Source organism: Embiotoca jacksoni, unplaced genomic scaffold (assembly GCF_022577435.1).
Source record: "Embiotoca jacksoni isolate LCO1_2020_lvr unplaced genomic scaffold, fEmbJac1.0.p SCAF_130, whole genome shotgun sequence".
NCBI lineage: Eukaryota > Metazoa > Chordata > Actinopteri > Embiotocidae > Embiotoca > Embiotoca jacksoni.
In genome coordinates this window covers 59,257-75,000 of record NW_027185264.1, presented here as the reverse complement: position 1 = coordinate 75,000, position 15,744 = coordinate 59,257, and the positions used below count along the sequence as shown (strand labels likewise).

General features: G+C 45.2%; 3 protein-coding genes across 17 annotated transcripts in view; all 3 read right to left on the bottom strand.

Moving 5' to 3' along the window:
• jakmip3 (Janus kinase and microtubule interacting protein 3) overlaps positions 1–4,998 on the bottom strand; it is a 17,840-nt gene extending 12,842 nt beyond the window's left edge. For 10 of the 11 annotated variants that reach the window (XR_011178151.1, XM_069147116.1, XM_069147118.1 and 7 more), the window contains exons 1-4: positions 4,657–4,998; positions 3,848–4,054; positions 3,472–3,714; positions 2,980–3,219 (exon numbers count right to left, since the gene is read on the bottom strand). Coding sequence is in view for 10 of the 11 variants with exons in the window: in XM_069147116.1 (XP_069003217.1) it covers positions 2,980–3,219; positions 3,472–3,714; positions 3,848–3,982 (618 nt within the window). In the remaining variant the exon portion in view is untranslated. Of the gene's footprint in view, positions 1–2,979; positions 3,220–3,471; positions 3,715–3,847; positions 4,077–4,656 lie in introns of all 11 variants that reach the window. The other variant, XM_069147117.1, reaches the window with a different exon arrangement.
• A 964-nt stretch (positions 4,999–5,962) lies between these two features.
• Positions 5,963–15,744, bottom strand: part of tcerg1l (transcription elongation regulator 1 like) — a 34,916-nt gene continuing 25,134 nt past the window's right edge. For all 5 annotated transcript variants that reach the window (XM_069147111.1, XM_069147114.1, XM_069147109.1 and 2 more), the window contains 8 exons: positions 15,413–15,495; positions 12,183–12,283; positions 9,901–10,052; positions 9,612–9,699; positions 9,354–9,450; positions 9,161–9,250; positions 8,958–9,076; positions 5,963–6,998 (listed from right to left, as the gene is read on the bottom strand). In XM_069147111.1, coding sequence (XP_069003212.1) covers positions 6,842–6,998; positions 8,958–9,076; positions 9,161–9,250; positions 9,354–9,450; positions 9,612–9,699; positions 9,901–10,052; positions 12,183–12,283; positions 15,413–15,495 — 887 coding nt within the window. In that variant the 3' untranslated portion in view covers positions 5,963–6,841. The remainder of the gene's footprint in view (positions 6,999–8,957; positions 9,077–9,160; positions 9,251–9,353; positions 9,451–9,611; positions 9,700–9,900; positions 10,053–12,182; positions 12,284–15,412; positions 15,496–15,744) is intronic.
• Positions 9,966–12,139, bottom strand: LOC138196787 (fibropellin-3). The gene is made up of 2 exons (XM_069147115.1): positions 10,381–12,139; positions 9,966–10,317 (listed from the first exon to the last, which is right to left on the bottom strand). Exons 1-2 carry the CDS (start codon positions 11,042–11,044, stop codon positions 10,058–10,060), a joined length of 924 nt encoding a protein of 307 aa, XP_069003216.1. The 5' UTR covers positions 11,045–12,139; the 3' UTR covers positions 9,966–10,057.

Here is a 15,744-nt window from a genome sequence, read left to right as displayed (position 1 = left end):
GACAGATGGGTGAGACAGACAGTTTAGATACGGGTTAGGTGTGTTGTGTTGTGTGTGTTGTGTGTGTTGTACCAGTGTGTGTTGTGTTGTGTGTGTTGTGTGTGTTGTACCAGTGTGTGTTGTGTTGTGTGTGTTGTGTGTGTTGTGTTGTGTGTGTTGTTTGTGTTGTGTTGTGTGTGTTGTGTGTGTTGTGTTGTGTGTGTTGTGTTGTGTTGTGTTGTGTTGTGTTGTGTTGTGTTGTGTTGTGTTGTGTTGTGTTGTGTTGTGTTGTGTTGTGTTGTGTGTGTTGTACCGGTCTGTGTCTGTGTGTGTTGTGTGTGTTGCACCAGTGTGTGTTGTGTTGTGTTGTGTTGTGTTGTGTTGTGTTGTGTTGTGTTGTGTTGTGTTGTGTTGTGTTGTGTTGTGTTGTGTTGTGTTGTGTGTGTTGTACCGGTCTGTGTCTGTGTGTGTTGTGTGTGTTGCACCAGTGTGTGTTGTGTTGTGTGTTGTGTTGTGTGTGTTGTGTGTGTTGCACCAGTGTGTGTTGTACCAGTGTGTGGTTAGGTTAGGTTAGGTTAGGTTAGGTTAGGTTAGGTAGTTACTTTATTAATCCCCGAGGGGAAATTTTGTGTTGTGTTGTGTTGTGTGTGTTGTACCAGTGTGTTGTGTTGTGTGTTGTGTGTGTTGTGTGTGTTGTACCAGTGTGTGTCAGTGTGTGTTGTGTTGTTTGTGTTGTGTGTGTTGTACCAGTGTATGTTGTGTTGTGTGTTGTGTATGTTGTGTTGTGTGTGTTGTGTGTGTTGTACCAGTGTGTGTTGTGTTGTGTATGTTGTGTTGTGTGTGTTGTGTTGTGTGTGTTGTACCGGTGTGTGTCTGTGTGTGTTGCGTTGTGTGTGTTGTACCAGTGTGTGTTGTGTTGTATGTTGTGTTGTGTGTGTTGTACCAGTGTGTGTCAGTGTGTGTTGTACCAGTGTGTGTTGTACCAGTATGTGTTGTGTTGTGTGTGTTGTACCAGTATGTGTTGTGTTGTGTATGTTGTGTTGTGTGGGTTGTACCAGTGTGTGTCTGTGTGTGTTGTGTTGTGTGTGTTGTACCAGTATGTGTTGTGTTGTGTTGTGTATGTTGTGTTATGTGTGTTGTGTTGTGTGTTGTGTGTGTTGTACCAGTGTGTGTCAGTGTGTGTTGTACCAGTGTGTGTTGTGTTGTGTGTGTTGTACCAGTATGTGTTGTGTTGTGTATGTTGTGTTGTGTGTGTTGTACCAGTGTGTGTCTGTGTGTGTTGTGTTGTGTGTGTTGTACCAGTATGTGTTGTGTTGTGTTGTGTATGTTGTGTTGTGTGTGTTGTGTGTGTTGTACCAGTGTGTGTCTGTGTGTGTTGTGTATGTTGTGTTGTGTATGTTGTGTTGTGTGTGTTGTGTGTGTTGTACCAGTATGTGTTGTGTTGTGTTGTGTATGTTGTGTTGTGTATGTTGTGTTGTGTGTGTTGTACCAGTGTGTTGTGTTGTGTGTTGTGTGTGTTGTGTGTGTTGTACCAGTGTGTGTCAGTGTGTGTTGTGTTGTTTGTGTTGTGTGTGTTGTACCAGTGTATGTTGTGTTGTGTGTTGTGTATGTTGTGTTGTGTGTGTTGTGTGTGTTGTACCAGTGTGTGTTGTGTTGTGTATGTTGTGTTGTGTGTGTTGTGTTGTGTGTGTTGTACCGGTGTGTGTCTGTGTGTGTTGCGTTGTGTGTGTTGTACCAGTGTGTGTTGTGTTGTATGTTGTGTTGTGTGTGTTGTACCAGTGTGTGTCAGTGTGTGTTGTACCAGTGTGTGTTGTACCAGTATGTGTTGTGTTGTGTGTGTTGTACCAGTATGTGTTGTGTTGTGTATGTTGTGTTGTGTGGGTTGTACCAGTGTGTGTCTGTGTGTGTTGTGTTGTGTGTGTTGTACCAGTATGTGTTGTGTTGTGTGTGTTGTACCAGTATGTGTTGTGTTGTGTATGTTGTGTTGTGTGTGTTGTACCAGTGTGTGTCTGTGTGTGTTGTGTTGTGTGTGTTGTACCAGTATGTGTTGTGTTGTGTTGTGTATGTTGTGTTGTGTGTGTTGTGTGTGTTGTACCAGTGTGTGTCTGTGTGTGTTGTGTATGTTGTGTTGTGTATGTTGTGTTGTGTGTGTTGTGTGTGTTGTACCAGTATGTGTTGTGTTGTGTTGTGTATGTTGTGTTGTGTATGTTGTGTTGTGTGTGTTGTACCAGTGTGTGTCTGTGTGTGTTGTGTTGTGTGTGTTGTACCAGTATGTGTTGTGTTGTGTTGTGTATGTTGTGTTGTGTGTGTTGTGTGTGTTGTACCAGTGTGTGTCTGTGTGTGTTGTGTTGTGTGTTGTGTTGTGTGTGTTGTGTGTGTTGTGTTGTGTGTGTTGTGTGTGTTGTACCAGTGTGTGTCAGTGTGTGTTGTACCAGTGTGTGTTGTACCAGTGTGTGTTGTGTTGTGTGTGTTGTACCAGTATGTGTTGTGTTGTGTATGTTGTGTTGTGTGTGTTGTACCAGTGTGTGTCTGTGTGTGTTGTGTTGTGTGTGTTGTACCAGTATGTGTTGTGTTGTGTGTGTTGTGTGTGTTGTGTGTGTTGTACCAGTGTGTGTCTGTGTGTGTTGTGTTGTGTGTTGTACCAGTATGTGTTGTGTTGTGTGTGTTGTGTGTGTTGAACCAGTGTGTGTCTGTGTGTGTTGTGTTGTGTGTGTTGTACCAGTATGTGTTGTGTTGTGTGTGTTGTACCAGTGTGTGTCTGTGTGTGTCCTCCTCATGTGTCATAATAATGTGTTCATTCATCAGACAGAATGAGTCACTGCTGTGTTTGGATGAGTCGTTGTTGTGAACCAACAGAAGACTCTCAGAGAGGTGATGAAGATGATTTCGCTCAGAGAGGTGATGAAGATGATGTCGCTCACATTAAACTCTAACAAGGCTGAACTTCTTTTTAAAACTCATACATGTGTAAACGGTCATGTATGTGCTGGTGGGTCGTACCAGTCGGCGGATCTCCCTCTCACAGTCCCTCTTGGTCCGGTTCAGCTCCTCCTGATGCTGGTGATGAGCTGATCGGAGCTCGGCTGCTCGAGCCTGGCAGGCCTGCTGAGCCGATGTCAGAGCCTCCTCTGTGGTCCTTTTTGCTCCTCGCACATCCTGAACCTCCTGCTGGAGGCGACAACGCTCCGCCTCCCAGCTCCTCCTCGCCTCCTCCACGTCTGCCAGCAGAGTGGTCCTCACCTGAGGAATCAGAGAACACACCCTAAAACCTTCTCCACACCTGCAGGAGCTGAAGGACAGACAGACCGGTAGATGTGCAGACAGACCGGTAGATGTGCAGACAGACAGGTAGATGTGCAGACAGACAGGTAGATGTGCAGACAGACCGGTAGATGTGCAGACAGACAGGTAGATGTGCAGACAGACCGGTAGATGTGCAGACAGACAGGTAGATGTGCAGACAGACAGGTAGGTGTGAATCAGGTGACTCACTTTGTCTGTGGATCCGTCTCTCAGCGTTAGCACCAATCCGTTCAGACGTTGAATTTCTCCATCTTTGATTTTGATGACCCTCATAAGTTCCATCTCATGTTGCCGTAGTAACGTCTCCCTGGTAACTGCCAACTCCTTCTGCTTCTCTTCGTGGAGTTTGGTCTTCAGCTCCGTCACGGCAACTGTTGCTCGGTGATGCTCTGCCTTCAGCTCCTGACTCTTCTCCCTCTCCAGACGGCTCACCTGGAACACTCGGACAGTAGTAGCAGTACTAAAACACCGAGGTGCTGCTTCATGTTGGTGCCAGTACTGCAGTAGTGCGAGTATTCATAGTACTCCTCGTAGTACTGGGATGAGAAGGTTCTGTTGTCCTTACCTTGTTCTTTTCCTGTTGGAGTTCGATCTGGATGTCTGTCAGTTTTGCTCTCAGCTCCTCATTGGCTGCTTGAAGGGTTGCCATGGCGTCCAGTCGGTCCCCCTTCCCTCGCCCCGCTACTCCTCGTTTTGACATTACCACCACCACCTGCAGGCTCCGCCCACCCAGTGAGCTGTCTGTCAACCTGAAGTTTGACTACATGTTCACCTGTCCACACACAAACACACAACTGTAAACACACACAGTACTAGTATTACTAGTGTTACTAGTATTAGTAGTATTATAGTATTACACTATTACTAGTGTTACTAATTTAATAGTGTTAGTAGTATTACTACTGTTGTTAGTATTACTAGTGTTGGTAGTGTAACTAGCATTATAGTAGTAGTATCAGTATCAGCAGTAGTATCAGTATCAGTAGTAGTGTTATCAGTAGTAGTATCATTATCAGTAGTAATATCATTATCAGTAGTAGTATCATTATCAGTAGTATTATCAGTAGTTGTATCAGAATCAGTAGTAGTATCATTATCAGTAGTATTATCAGTAGTAGTATCAGAATCAGTAGTAGTATCATTATCAGTAGTAGTATTATCAGTAGCAGTAGCAGTAATACTATTATCTGAGTCACCTGAAACTGATCACATGTTTTGGGGGTATACAGGACAGGTGACCCACTGACAACATGAAAACATGACTGTTTCCATGGCAACAGCATCAACACAGAGTCTGTCATCATCACATCACATTTAAACACACAGTGACAGCTGAGGCCTAACAGAAAACACACACACAGATAAATCACTCACCGTCCAATAGGAAGCTTCGGACACTGCATTGCCGTGTGTGTGTGTGTGTGTGTGTGTGTGTGTGTGTGTGTGTGTATATGTCAGTTGATTAGCTTCCTCCTAACAGCATGCTAACAGCAGCTAGCTTCACTGCAGCTCACTGTGTTAGTGTGTGTGCTGCCAGCATCAGCATCAGCATCAGCATCAGCATCAGCCTCCCTTCGACTGTCTCTCTATCTGTCTGTCTGTCTCTGTCGGTCTGTCTCTCTGTCTCTCTGTCTGTCTGTATTAGCAGTTAGCTCCTGTCAGATTGGATTTGTGCCTCGGTGCTGTTAGCATCTCTGCAGCCTCTGCTGGCGTCATCTCCCCCCTCCCTCCTCCTCCTCCTCCTCCTCGTCCCAGCATCCTCCTGTGTGAGGAAGAGCTGACCCATCAGAGCTTTGTCTCCCTCTGCTGGCCGCTCCGTGTTTCACATCTCACTGTGATGGATCACGTTAAAGCTGTCACACCAACAGAAACAGCTCTCTGTTTTTCAGCCCAGCTGCCTTCAATGTGCTCAGACTGAACCGTCACATCTGGAGAGGAAGAAGAAGACTGTCTCAAGTCGTTCAGGCAGCTATTGAAGTCTGACCTGATGAGACTCACCTGCGTCAGGTGAGCAGGTGTCAGCCCTTAGCTGTGATGAGCTGAGGGCAGGAGGTTACATTTCAATGTGATTTACGTACAAAAATAAACAACTCCTCTCGATTGTCCGTGACGAGTGAGCAGCAGCCTGAAGCTGCTGAAGCGGATGGCTCAGCTGAAAGCTCAGGGATGACTGGCCTTTGTGATTTCGTGAGGATTTTTTTGGACAAAGAGTTTGAAGCTGTCCATGTTTGATCAGTTGAAAACTGTAAGCAGTATTCAGTGTTGTGACCCAGCGGACCCAGAGGGTTCTGATTCAGTGCTGAGTGATGATGGAGGTGACTTTAACATTCATGATGTTCAACAGTTCATTATTAGACTCAAATGTAAATAAAGCCACTCACTGACGTAGAAACTGAACATTTAATACTATTTCCTCTAAACTCTCTTTAGTCAAACCATTTTAATAACGTGAATTTACAATAATAGAGTACACAGCATGAGGAAATAATTCCACTACAGTAGACGTTTGTCTGATGATGCTGAGGTCAAATTTAAGGAAGTGATTCCATTATTATCTTCTTCAGTTTCATGTGTCCACACAGGAGGAACATCTAGTTGATAGAGCTGCAGCCTCTGTTTTTACTGTCTGTACTTGTGAGCAGTAAAACAAGGCTGAAACAACAAAGACAACAGCAGCACATCTGTTTACACGTTTAATTTTTAAAACACGTCATGACCAACAGCCAATGACACGTCAGAACACAAAGATCAACACAGACACCGTCCAAGGAGAAGACTTGAAAAATCATCCAATCTGTACATCAGGACACAAAATATGTCTAATCACAGCTCACCATGTTGACAGGTCTGTGTGTGCGTGGGGGAGGGGGGGATGGGGAATTACATCACATCAGAAATGTACTTTGTTTGTTTGTATTTTGACAGCAGAAATCCTGATAACAAACATGTTGGAAAAAACACAGAATAGACATGAAGGTGGACCACGATTACACAGAACAGATGTGTGTGTGGGAACAGTCTGTCTTGTGCTCTAAGTTTTGTTGAAGTCCAGTCCAGTCCAGTCCAGTCCAGTTGAGTCCAGTCCAGTCCAGTTGAGTCCAGTTCAGTCCAGTTTAGTTCAGTTCAGTCCAGTTCAGTCCAGTTTAGTTCAGTTCAGTCCAGTTCAGTCCAGTTTAGTTCAGTTCAGTTCAGTGGCTCAGTTCTTTTAATACGTGAGAAAGAGTCCGTCCAGTTTTGGAACAATGCAGCTGATCCAGATGAATTCAGCACCCCACAGAAATCAGTCTGATGGTGCTGGTCTTTATCCTGTCTTGAAAACTGTAAAACAAAGTCCAGAACCATGTAGAACCTCTGAGACGCAGTGATCCTAGTCTAATGTTTTTGATACTGGTCCAGTTTATCCAACAGAATCAGGAGTCTGGAACTAAGATCCATTAATGGGAGCCAACACAGGGTCGGCCAGAATGTCCTGATGGGGTTTTGAGGGTTCCTAAAGGCTCTGGAAGATCCTGGATGAGTTCTACAAAGGATCCAGATGGTTCAGAAAGGTTTTCAGATTTCATCTCATTTTCCTCAGTCTAGCTCTGTTCTCTTTGTCTCGTTTCTTTAACGATGTGATGTAATAGTTAAAGATAACTTCCTGGTCCTTCTTCCTGTTCAGAGCGTTGAACCGCTGGTCGCCATGGTAACGAGCACAGAACTCCTTAAACGTAGATCTGCAGAGAAAAATAAGAACGAAACATGAATATTTGTGTTTCCTCATGAGGGTCGAGAGTTAATAGAGCGCAAATAAAAAATATCAGTAAAAATATATTTAAAGAAATAAAAAATATAAACAGAAAAAAAACTACAAACACATGAAAAACTAAAATACAATATGAAACCAAATGACAATGAAGAAAATGATATTCATATAAGGTTCAACCAAAACATTCAGAGACTTCCTGTTGCACATGAACGCAGTACGGTGATGCACAACAACCTTCATGGGGAAGTTATGTCATCTGATCAGCATCATCACTGAGTTCCACACGGTAACATGACCACTGGTACGTGAACATCTATGATGTCATCGAGAACCTGAAACTGGAGCAGAGAAACATCAGGTTTTGAGGAACAAAATGTTCAACATGCCTGCTCACAGCCAAGTGTTCCTGAGCCCACGCAATGATTTCCACCACAGAATCATGGCTGGTTTTAAAGCAGCTGATCACGACCGTCCAACATTGATTCTCAGTCTTGTTCCTTGCATCAGATTTCGGGGCATATTTTTGGGGAACAAAATCTTTAACACGATGCTTGTGTTGTCATTTTGGAGAAGTCTGTTGCCATGGCGACACAGTTCAGGTGGTCCACAGTGAATGTTCCCCTCAGAAGGTCCCGGTGGAACTCGGTGTTGACAGTCTGTCTCTGGGGGACGAATTCACGGTGACACAAAGAAAACCTACCTGGTGTCTCCTGATCTGACGCGCCTTCTTCAGACAGTGAAGCTCCGCCCCTCTTGAAACGTGACGTCATCAGAACACCTCGCCCGGCTCATCGCTCCATCGCTGTAGACTTTCTGAAGCATGTCAAGGGTCTCTGATGACCATTTACAGAGTTTAATATATAATATGATGTTTCTCTGCTCCAGTTTCAGGTTTCCATGGTGACATCACTAATGTTCCCCCAGGTTTCCATGGTGACATCACTAATGTTCCCTCAGGTTTCCATGGTGACATCACTAATGCTTCCTCAGGTTTCCATGGTGACATCACTAATGTTCCCTCAGGTTTCCATGGTGACAGCATTAATGCTCCCTCAGGTTTCCATGGTGACATCACTAATGCTCCCTCAGGTTTCCATGGTGACATCACTAATGCTCCCTCAGGTTTCCATGGTGACATCACTAATGTTCCCTCAGGTTTCCATGGTGACATCACCAATGTTCCCTCAGGTTTCCATGGTGACATCACCAATGTTCCCTCAGGTTTCCATGGTGACAGCATTAATGCTCCCTCAGGTTTCCATGGTGATATCACTAATGCTCCCTCAGGTTTCCAAGGTGACATCACAAATGCTCCCTCAGGTTTCCAAGGTGACATCACTAATGCTCCCTCAGGTTTCCATGGTGACAGCATTAATGCTCCCTCAGGTTTCCATGGTGACATCACTAATGCTCATGTACCAGTGGTCATGTTAACGTGGAACTCAGTGATGAAGCTGATCAATAACTCTGAATATGTCCTCATGAAGTTTGTTGGTCCTCTGTGTGCAGCTCTGTGCTGCCTTCAGGAACACTCTGAATGTATTGATCGATACTGGTATGTGTTCAGCTTTTGTTGAGATGATTAAAGTGGATCCTTTCTGTCTGAAGAGCCATAAGACCTGTTTCTCCATCAGCAGGTACAACAGGACAGACTACAGGCTGATCTTTACTGTTTGTGGTTCAGGTGTTACACAGGTAACTGTCTAATGTAACGCTCTGCTCCAACTTCTAGTTTACGTGTTGAATTTTGGTGGTCGGACAGAGCTCTGACATCTCCATCAGTTGTTAACGGTGGATTCACAGAGGAGCTCCTGAATCTGAGCCAGCGGAGTGTCAGCTGTCAGAGCGGAGCCTCAGGGAAGAGACGAACACCTGGCGGTCCAGGTGAGGAGGTTGACTGAGGTCAGGTGTGAATAATGGATGATACCTGCTGCTGATCTTCGCTTCCTCCAGCAGCTGTTTGAACTCCTCTCGGGCCCTCTGCAGTTTCCCCCTCTTCTCCTTGTACTCCTCCTTCACCCTGCTCTTCACAAACTGCTCAAACACCTGCACACACAGGTAACGTGATGTCACAGTGACATCATGAAGGTGTGACGTCACCTCAGTGGACTCAGAGAAATAAAGAGAGACCTGTTTCCTCTGATCTGAAGTCAGCAGCAGGTATCGAGGGTCAAATACCATCTTATGGAGCTCCCTGTCCCAGGTGGAGAACGCCGACACCTGCAGACATGTAGACAGGTGGACAGGAAGTAGGTGTGTGTGTGTGTGTGTGTGTGTGTGTGTGTGTGTGTGTGTGTGTGTGTGTGTGTAAACAGGAATCTACCCCTCTCTCCAGCATCATTTCTCTGAAGTGAGCGATGCGAAGCTCCAGTGGGAGGAGCTTAACTTCTTCTGGATGAGGGACGAGAGACTCCTCTGATCTAAAGACAGAGAAACATCCAACCAATCACATCGCTCTGTGATGATGATATCATCAGGTCAAAATGTTTTACGAACAAAACAACAAACCACAGTAAACAAAAACCTTTTGACCTTTGACATCGACTCTGTTCTACTCCTTGATTGGCTCCTTCAGACTCACCTCTTCCTCTTGGAGTTGTGTTTATGATCATCATCTTCATCGTCACCGTTACCATAGAGACCGGATGATTTACAGCTGGAGCAGTTGTCTGTCACAGAGAGACGAGTTCCACAGTTGGACAGGTGAGGAGCCAGACAGATGAAGAGACAAACAGGTGAAAGACAGACAGATGAGGAGGCAGACAGGTGAGGAGACAGACAGGTGAAAGATAGACAGGTAAACGATAAACAGGTGAGGAGAGACAGGTGAAGAGACAAACAGGTGAGGACAGACAGGTAAAGAGACAGACCAGCAGGTGTCGTCTTCTTCCTCTTGTGGGGTGGGTCCTCGATGATGTGGCTGATGTCTCGGCCAATCAGCTCCCCTGGTCTCTCCCACACAGAGAGGTGGATTGTGGGATTGAAGAAGAAGACCCGGTCATCTCCAGTCCACACGACACACCTGCATTACCACACAGAAACACCTAAAACACCTAAAACACCCGAAACACATGAAACACCTAAAACACCTGAAACACATGAAACACCTAAAACACCTGAAACACATGAAACACATGAAACACCTAAAACACATGAAACACATGAAACACCTAAAACACCTGAAACACATGAAACACCTGAAACACATGAAACACCTAAAACACCTGAAACACATGAAACACCTGAAACACATGAAACACCTAAAACACCTGAAACACATGAAACACCTGTAACACATGAAACACCTAAAACACCTGAAACACATGAAACACCTAAAACACCTGAAACACATGAAACACCTAAAACACCTGAAACACGTGAAACACCTGAAACACATGAAACACCTAAAACACCTGAAACACATGAAACACCTAAAACACCTAAAACACCTAAAACACCTGAAACACATGAAACACCTAAAACACCTGAAACACATGAAACACCTAAAACACCTGAAACACATGAAACACCTGAAACACATGAAACACCTAAAACACCTGAAACACATGAAACACCTGAAACACATGAAACACCTAAAACACCTGAAACACATGAAACACCTGAAACACCTGAAACACCTAAAACACATGAAACACCTAAAACACATGAAACACATGAAACACATGAAACACCTAAAACACCTGAAACACATGAAACACCTGAAACACCTAAAACACCTGAAACACATGAAACACCTAAAACACCTGAAACACATGAAACACCTAAAACACATGAAACACCTAAAACACCTGAAACACATGAAACACCTGAAACACCTGAAACACCTAAAACACCTAAAACACCCGAAACACCTGAGTCACAGTGAAACCACTGCTGTGATGACGTCAGCAGAAGCAGATCATTTGGCTGATCTGGTCCAATCAGAGACCAGCACTGGGACTCTGCTGAACCCTCGGGCTCCAACAGTCGTCTGTGACCTCCAGCCAGAGTCATATCATGGCATCATCAACCGTCTGACCCCGCCCCCTGCTGAGTCTCTGCACTGTTTTTATTGCCCTGCTGCCTTGATCTAGTTCACACATTCATTCATGAACAAACACTCAGCAGCTGAGAGACAGAAGGACACATGTCCAAAATCATACATGAACCAACTGGACCGGTCACACGTGATCTTTATCACACAGGTCACAGGATGTAAACCATCTGAATGAAGCTGGTTCACAAAACAAAAACAAACAAACAAACAGAAAAACAAAACAACAGACAGAGACAAGCAAACAGACAAACAAACAAACAGACGAACAAACAGACAGACAAACAAACAAACAAACAGACAGACAGACAAACAGACAAACAAAGAGACAAACAAACGAACAGACAGATAAACAAACAGACAAACGAAAAAAACAGACAACTAGAGAGACAAACAAACAGACAAACAGAGACAAACAAAAAGACAGGCAAACAAACAAATAAACAGACAGATAAACAAACAGACAGACAAACAAACAGACAAACAGAAACAAACAAATAAACATACAAACAGAGATAAACAAACAAAGATACAGAGACAAACAAACAAACAGACATAGAGACAAATAAAAAAACACAAACAAAACAAAGATACAAAAAAATATAAACAGAAATGAAACAGACAGAGATAAACAAACAAACAAACAAACGGTATATAAACAAACACAAACAAACAGACAGAGAGACAAACAAACAAACAGACAGACGGAGACAGACAGAGAGACACACAGACAAACAGACAGAGACAAACAAACAAATAGACAGAGACACAGACAAACAAACAGACAGAGACAAACAAACAAACTAACAGACAGACAGACGGACAGAGACATACAGTGTCTACAGAGAAACAGTTTTCAGTGTTTGTGTTGATGTTCTAACATGTTTACCAACAAACACAACAGCCCAACGTCTGCATCTGTTCACAGTTGCCATGGTAACACCACTGAAGGAGACCTTTTCACCGAACATTAAACTCACATTAGAAACCATTAGAAAAATTATAAATGTTCAAATGAACTGATTCTCCTGATGGATTTTTAAAATGTAAAAAAAAATAATCAATAATCAACAATGAGGAGAACAGAGCAGCAGTTACCATGGCGACCCTGGGACAGGAGTGGAGGCGACAGGACGTTTGTCTTTCCTTCCTTCTTCATGTCCCTCCTCCTGTCCTCTCTGTACAGATACACCAACACACTGACACGCACACACACACACACACACACACACACACACACACACACACACACACACAACAAAACCACCTGATCAGAATCAATCTTTAACTGATCAACATTGCAGTCATCGTGATGATGTCATCATTTGTTCTCCTCCTGTTCTCTTCCTATTCTCCTTGTGTTCTCCTCCTGTTTCTCCTTCTGTTCTCCTCCTGTTCTCCTCCTGTTCTTCTCCTGTTTCTCCTCCTGTTCTCCTTGTGTTCTCCTCGTGTTCTCCTCCTGTTCTCCTCGTGTTCTTCTCGTGTTCTCCTCTTGTTCTTCTCCTGTTCTCCCTGTGTTCTCCTCATGTTCTCCTCCTGCTCTCCCCGTGTTCTCCTCCTATTCTCCTCATGTTCTCCTCCTGTTCTCATCGTGTTCTCTTCGTGTTCTCATTGTGTTCTCCTCCTGTTCCCCCTGTGTTCTCCCCATGTTCTCTTCCTATTCTCCTTGTGTTCTCCTCCTGTTTCTCCTTGTGTTCTCCTTCTGTTCTCCTCCTGTTCTCCCCATGTTCTCCTTCTCTTCTCCTCGTGTTCTCCTCTTGTTCTCCTCCTGTTCTTCTCCTGTTCTCCTCGTGTTCTCCTCCTGTTCTCCCCGTGATCTCCTCCTATTCTCTTTGTGTTCTCCTCCTGTTTCTCCTCCTGTTTCTCCTCCTGTTTCTCCTCCTGTTCTCCTCCTGTTCTTCTCCTGTTTCTCCTCCTGTTCTCCTTGTGTTCTCCTCCTGTTCTCCTCATGTTCTCCTCCTGTTCTCCCCATGATCTCCTCCTACTCTCTTCGTGTTCTCCTCCTGTTTCTCCTCCTGTTCCCCCTGTGTTCTCCCCATGTTCTCTTCCTATTCTCCTTGTGTTCTCCTCCTGTTCTCCTTCTGTTCTCCTCCTGTTCTCCCCATGTTCTCCTTCTCTTGTCCTCATGTTCTCCTCCTGTTCTCCTCGTGTTCTTCTCCTGTTCTCCCTGTGTTCTCCTCATGTTCTCCTCCTGCTCTCCCCGTGTTCTCCTCCTATTCTCCTCGTGTTCTCCTCCTGTTCTCATCGTGTTCTCTTCGTGTTCTCATTGTGTTCTCCTCCTGTTCCCCCTGTGTTCTCCCCATGTTCTCTTCCTATTCTCCTTGTGTTCTCCTCCTGTTTCTCCTTCTGTTCTCCTCCTGTTCTCCTCCTGTTCTTCTCCTGTTTCTCCTCCTGTTCTCCTTGTGTTCTCCTCGTGTTCTCCTCCTGTTCTCCTCGTGTTCTTCTCGTGTTCTCCTCTTGTTCTTCTCCTGTTCTCCCTGTGTTCTCCTCATGTTCTCCTCCTGCTCTCCCCGTGTTCTCCTCCTATTCTCCTCATGTTCTCCTCCTGTTCTCATCGTGTTCTCTTCGTGTTCTCATTGTGTTCTCCTCCTGTTCCCCCTGTGTTCTCCCCATGTTCTCTTCCTATTCTCCTTGTGTTCTCCTCCTGTTTCTCCTTGTGTTCTCCTTCTGTTCTCCTCCTGTTCTCCCCATGTTCTCCTTCTCTTCTCCTCCTGTTCTCCTCCTGTTCTCCTCATGTTCTCCTGTTCTTCTCCTGTTTCTCCTCCTGTTCTCCTTGTGTTCTCCTCCTGTTCTCCTCATGTTCTCCTCCTGTTCTCCCCATGATCTCCTCCTACTCTCTTCGTGTTCTCCTCCTGTTTCTCCTCCTGTTCCCCCTGTGTTCTCCCCATGTTCTCTTCCTATTCTCCTTGTGTTCTCCTCCTGTTTCTCCTTCTGTTCTCCTCCTGTTCTCCTCCTGTTCTTCTCCTGTTTCTCCTCCTGTTCTCCTTGTGTTCTCCTCGTGTTCTCCTCCTGTTCTCCTCGTGTTCTTCTCGTGTTCTCCTCTTGTTTTTCTTCTGTTCTCCCTGTGTTCTCCTCATGTTCTCCTCCTGCTCTCCCCGTGTTCTCCTCCTATTCTCCTCATGTTCTCCTCCTGTTCTCATCGTGTTCTCTTCGTGTTCTCATTGTGTTCTCCTCCTGTTCCCCCTGTGTTCTCCCCATGTTCTCTTCCTATTCTCCTTGTGTTCTCCTCCTGTTTCTCCTTGTGTTCTCCTTCTGTTCTCCTCCTGTTCTCCCCATGTTCTCCTTCTCTTCTCCTCCTGTTCTCCTCCTGTTCTCCTCATGTTCTCCTTCTCTTCTCCTCGTGTTCTCCTCTTGTTCTCCTCCTGTTCTTCTCCTGTTCTCCTCGCGTTCTCCTCCTGTTCTCCCCGTGATCTCCTCCTATTCTCTTTGTGTTCTCCTCCTGTTTCTCCTCCTGTTTCTCCTCCTGTTTCTCCTCCTGTTCTCCTTGTGTTCTCCTTGTGTTCTCCTCCTGTTCTCCTCATGTTCTCCTCCTGTTCTCCCCATGATCTCCTCCTACTCTCTTCGTGTTCTCCTCCTGTTTCTCCTCCTGTTCTCCTTATGTTCTCCTTCTGTTCTCCTCGTGTTCTCCTCCTGTTCTCCTTGTGTTCTCCTCGTGTTCTCCTCATGTTCTCCTTCTCTTCTCCTCGTGTTCTCCTCTTGTTCTCCTCCTGTTCTTCTCCTGTTCTCCTCGTGTTCTCCTCCTGTTCTCCCCGTGATCTCCTCCTATTCTCTTTGTGTTCTCCTCCTGTTTCTCCTCCTGTTCTCCTTGTGTTCTCCTTCTGTTTTCCTCCTGTTCTCCTCCTGTTCTTCTCCTGTTTCTCCTCCTGTTCTTCTTGTGTTCTCCTCCTGTTCTCCTCATGTTCTCCACCTGTTCTCCCCGTGATCTCCTCCTACTCTCTTTGTGTTCTCCTCCTGTTTCTCCTCCTGTTCTCCTTATGTTCTCCTTATGTTTTCCTCCTGTTCTCCTCCTGTTCTTCTCCTGTTTCTCCTCCTGTTCTCCTTGTGTTCTCCTCCTGTTCTCCTCGTGTTCTCCTCCTGTTCTTCTCCTATTTCTCCTCCTGTTCTCCTCCGGTTCTCCTTGTGTTCTCCTCCTGTTCTCCTCGTGTTCTCCTCCTGTTCTTCTCCTGTTTCTCCTCCTGTTCTCCTTATGTTCACCTTCTGTTCTCCTTCTGTTCTCCTTCTGTTCTCCTTCTGTTCTCCTTCTGTTCTCCTTCTGTTCTCCTCCTCCTCGTGGAAGTCGCAGCCTCAGCTCAGACGGTTCTATGGCCTCGATGGAGGGAGGAACTCACCTGTTGAAGGTTTGACGTTCTGTCAGTCCTCAGCAGCAGCGCTCCTCCATAAGTAGCTGAATCTCCAGCGGTCCCTCGCTTCTCTGACAAACACAACAAAAGAACGTTTATTTAAACACATGATGACACACTGATGCCAGAACAGGTACAGAACTGTTCTCTACAGTTCTACTGTTCCCCTGTCTTTTCTGACCATTATATTACTGCCTGTTGTTCTAGTTCTGAACATCAGGATCTGATCTGTACAGTAGGTGTGCGTGTGGAACCTTTTGAACTGGAAAACCGTTCTCCTGAGAATCTTTCCAAGGAAAACCGTTCTCCTGAGAATCTTT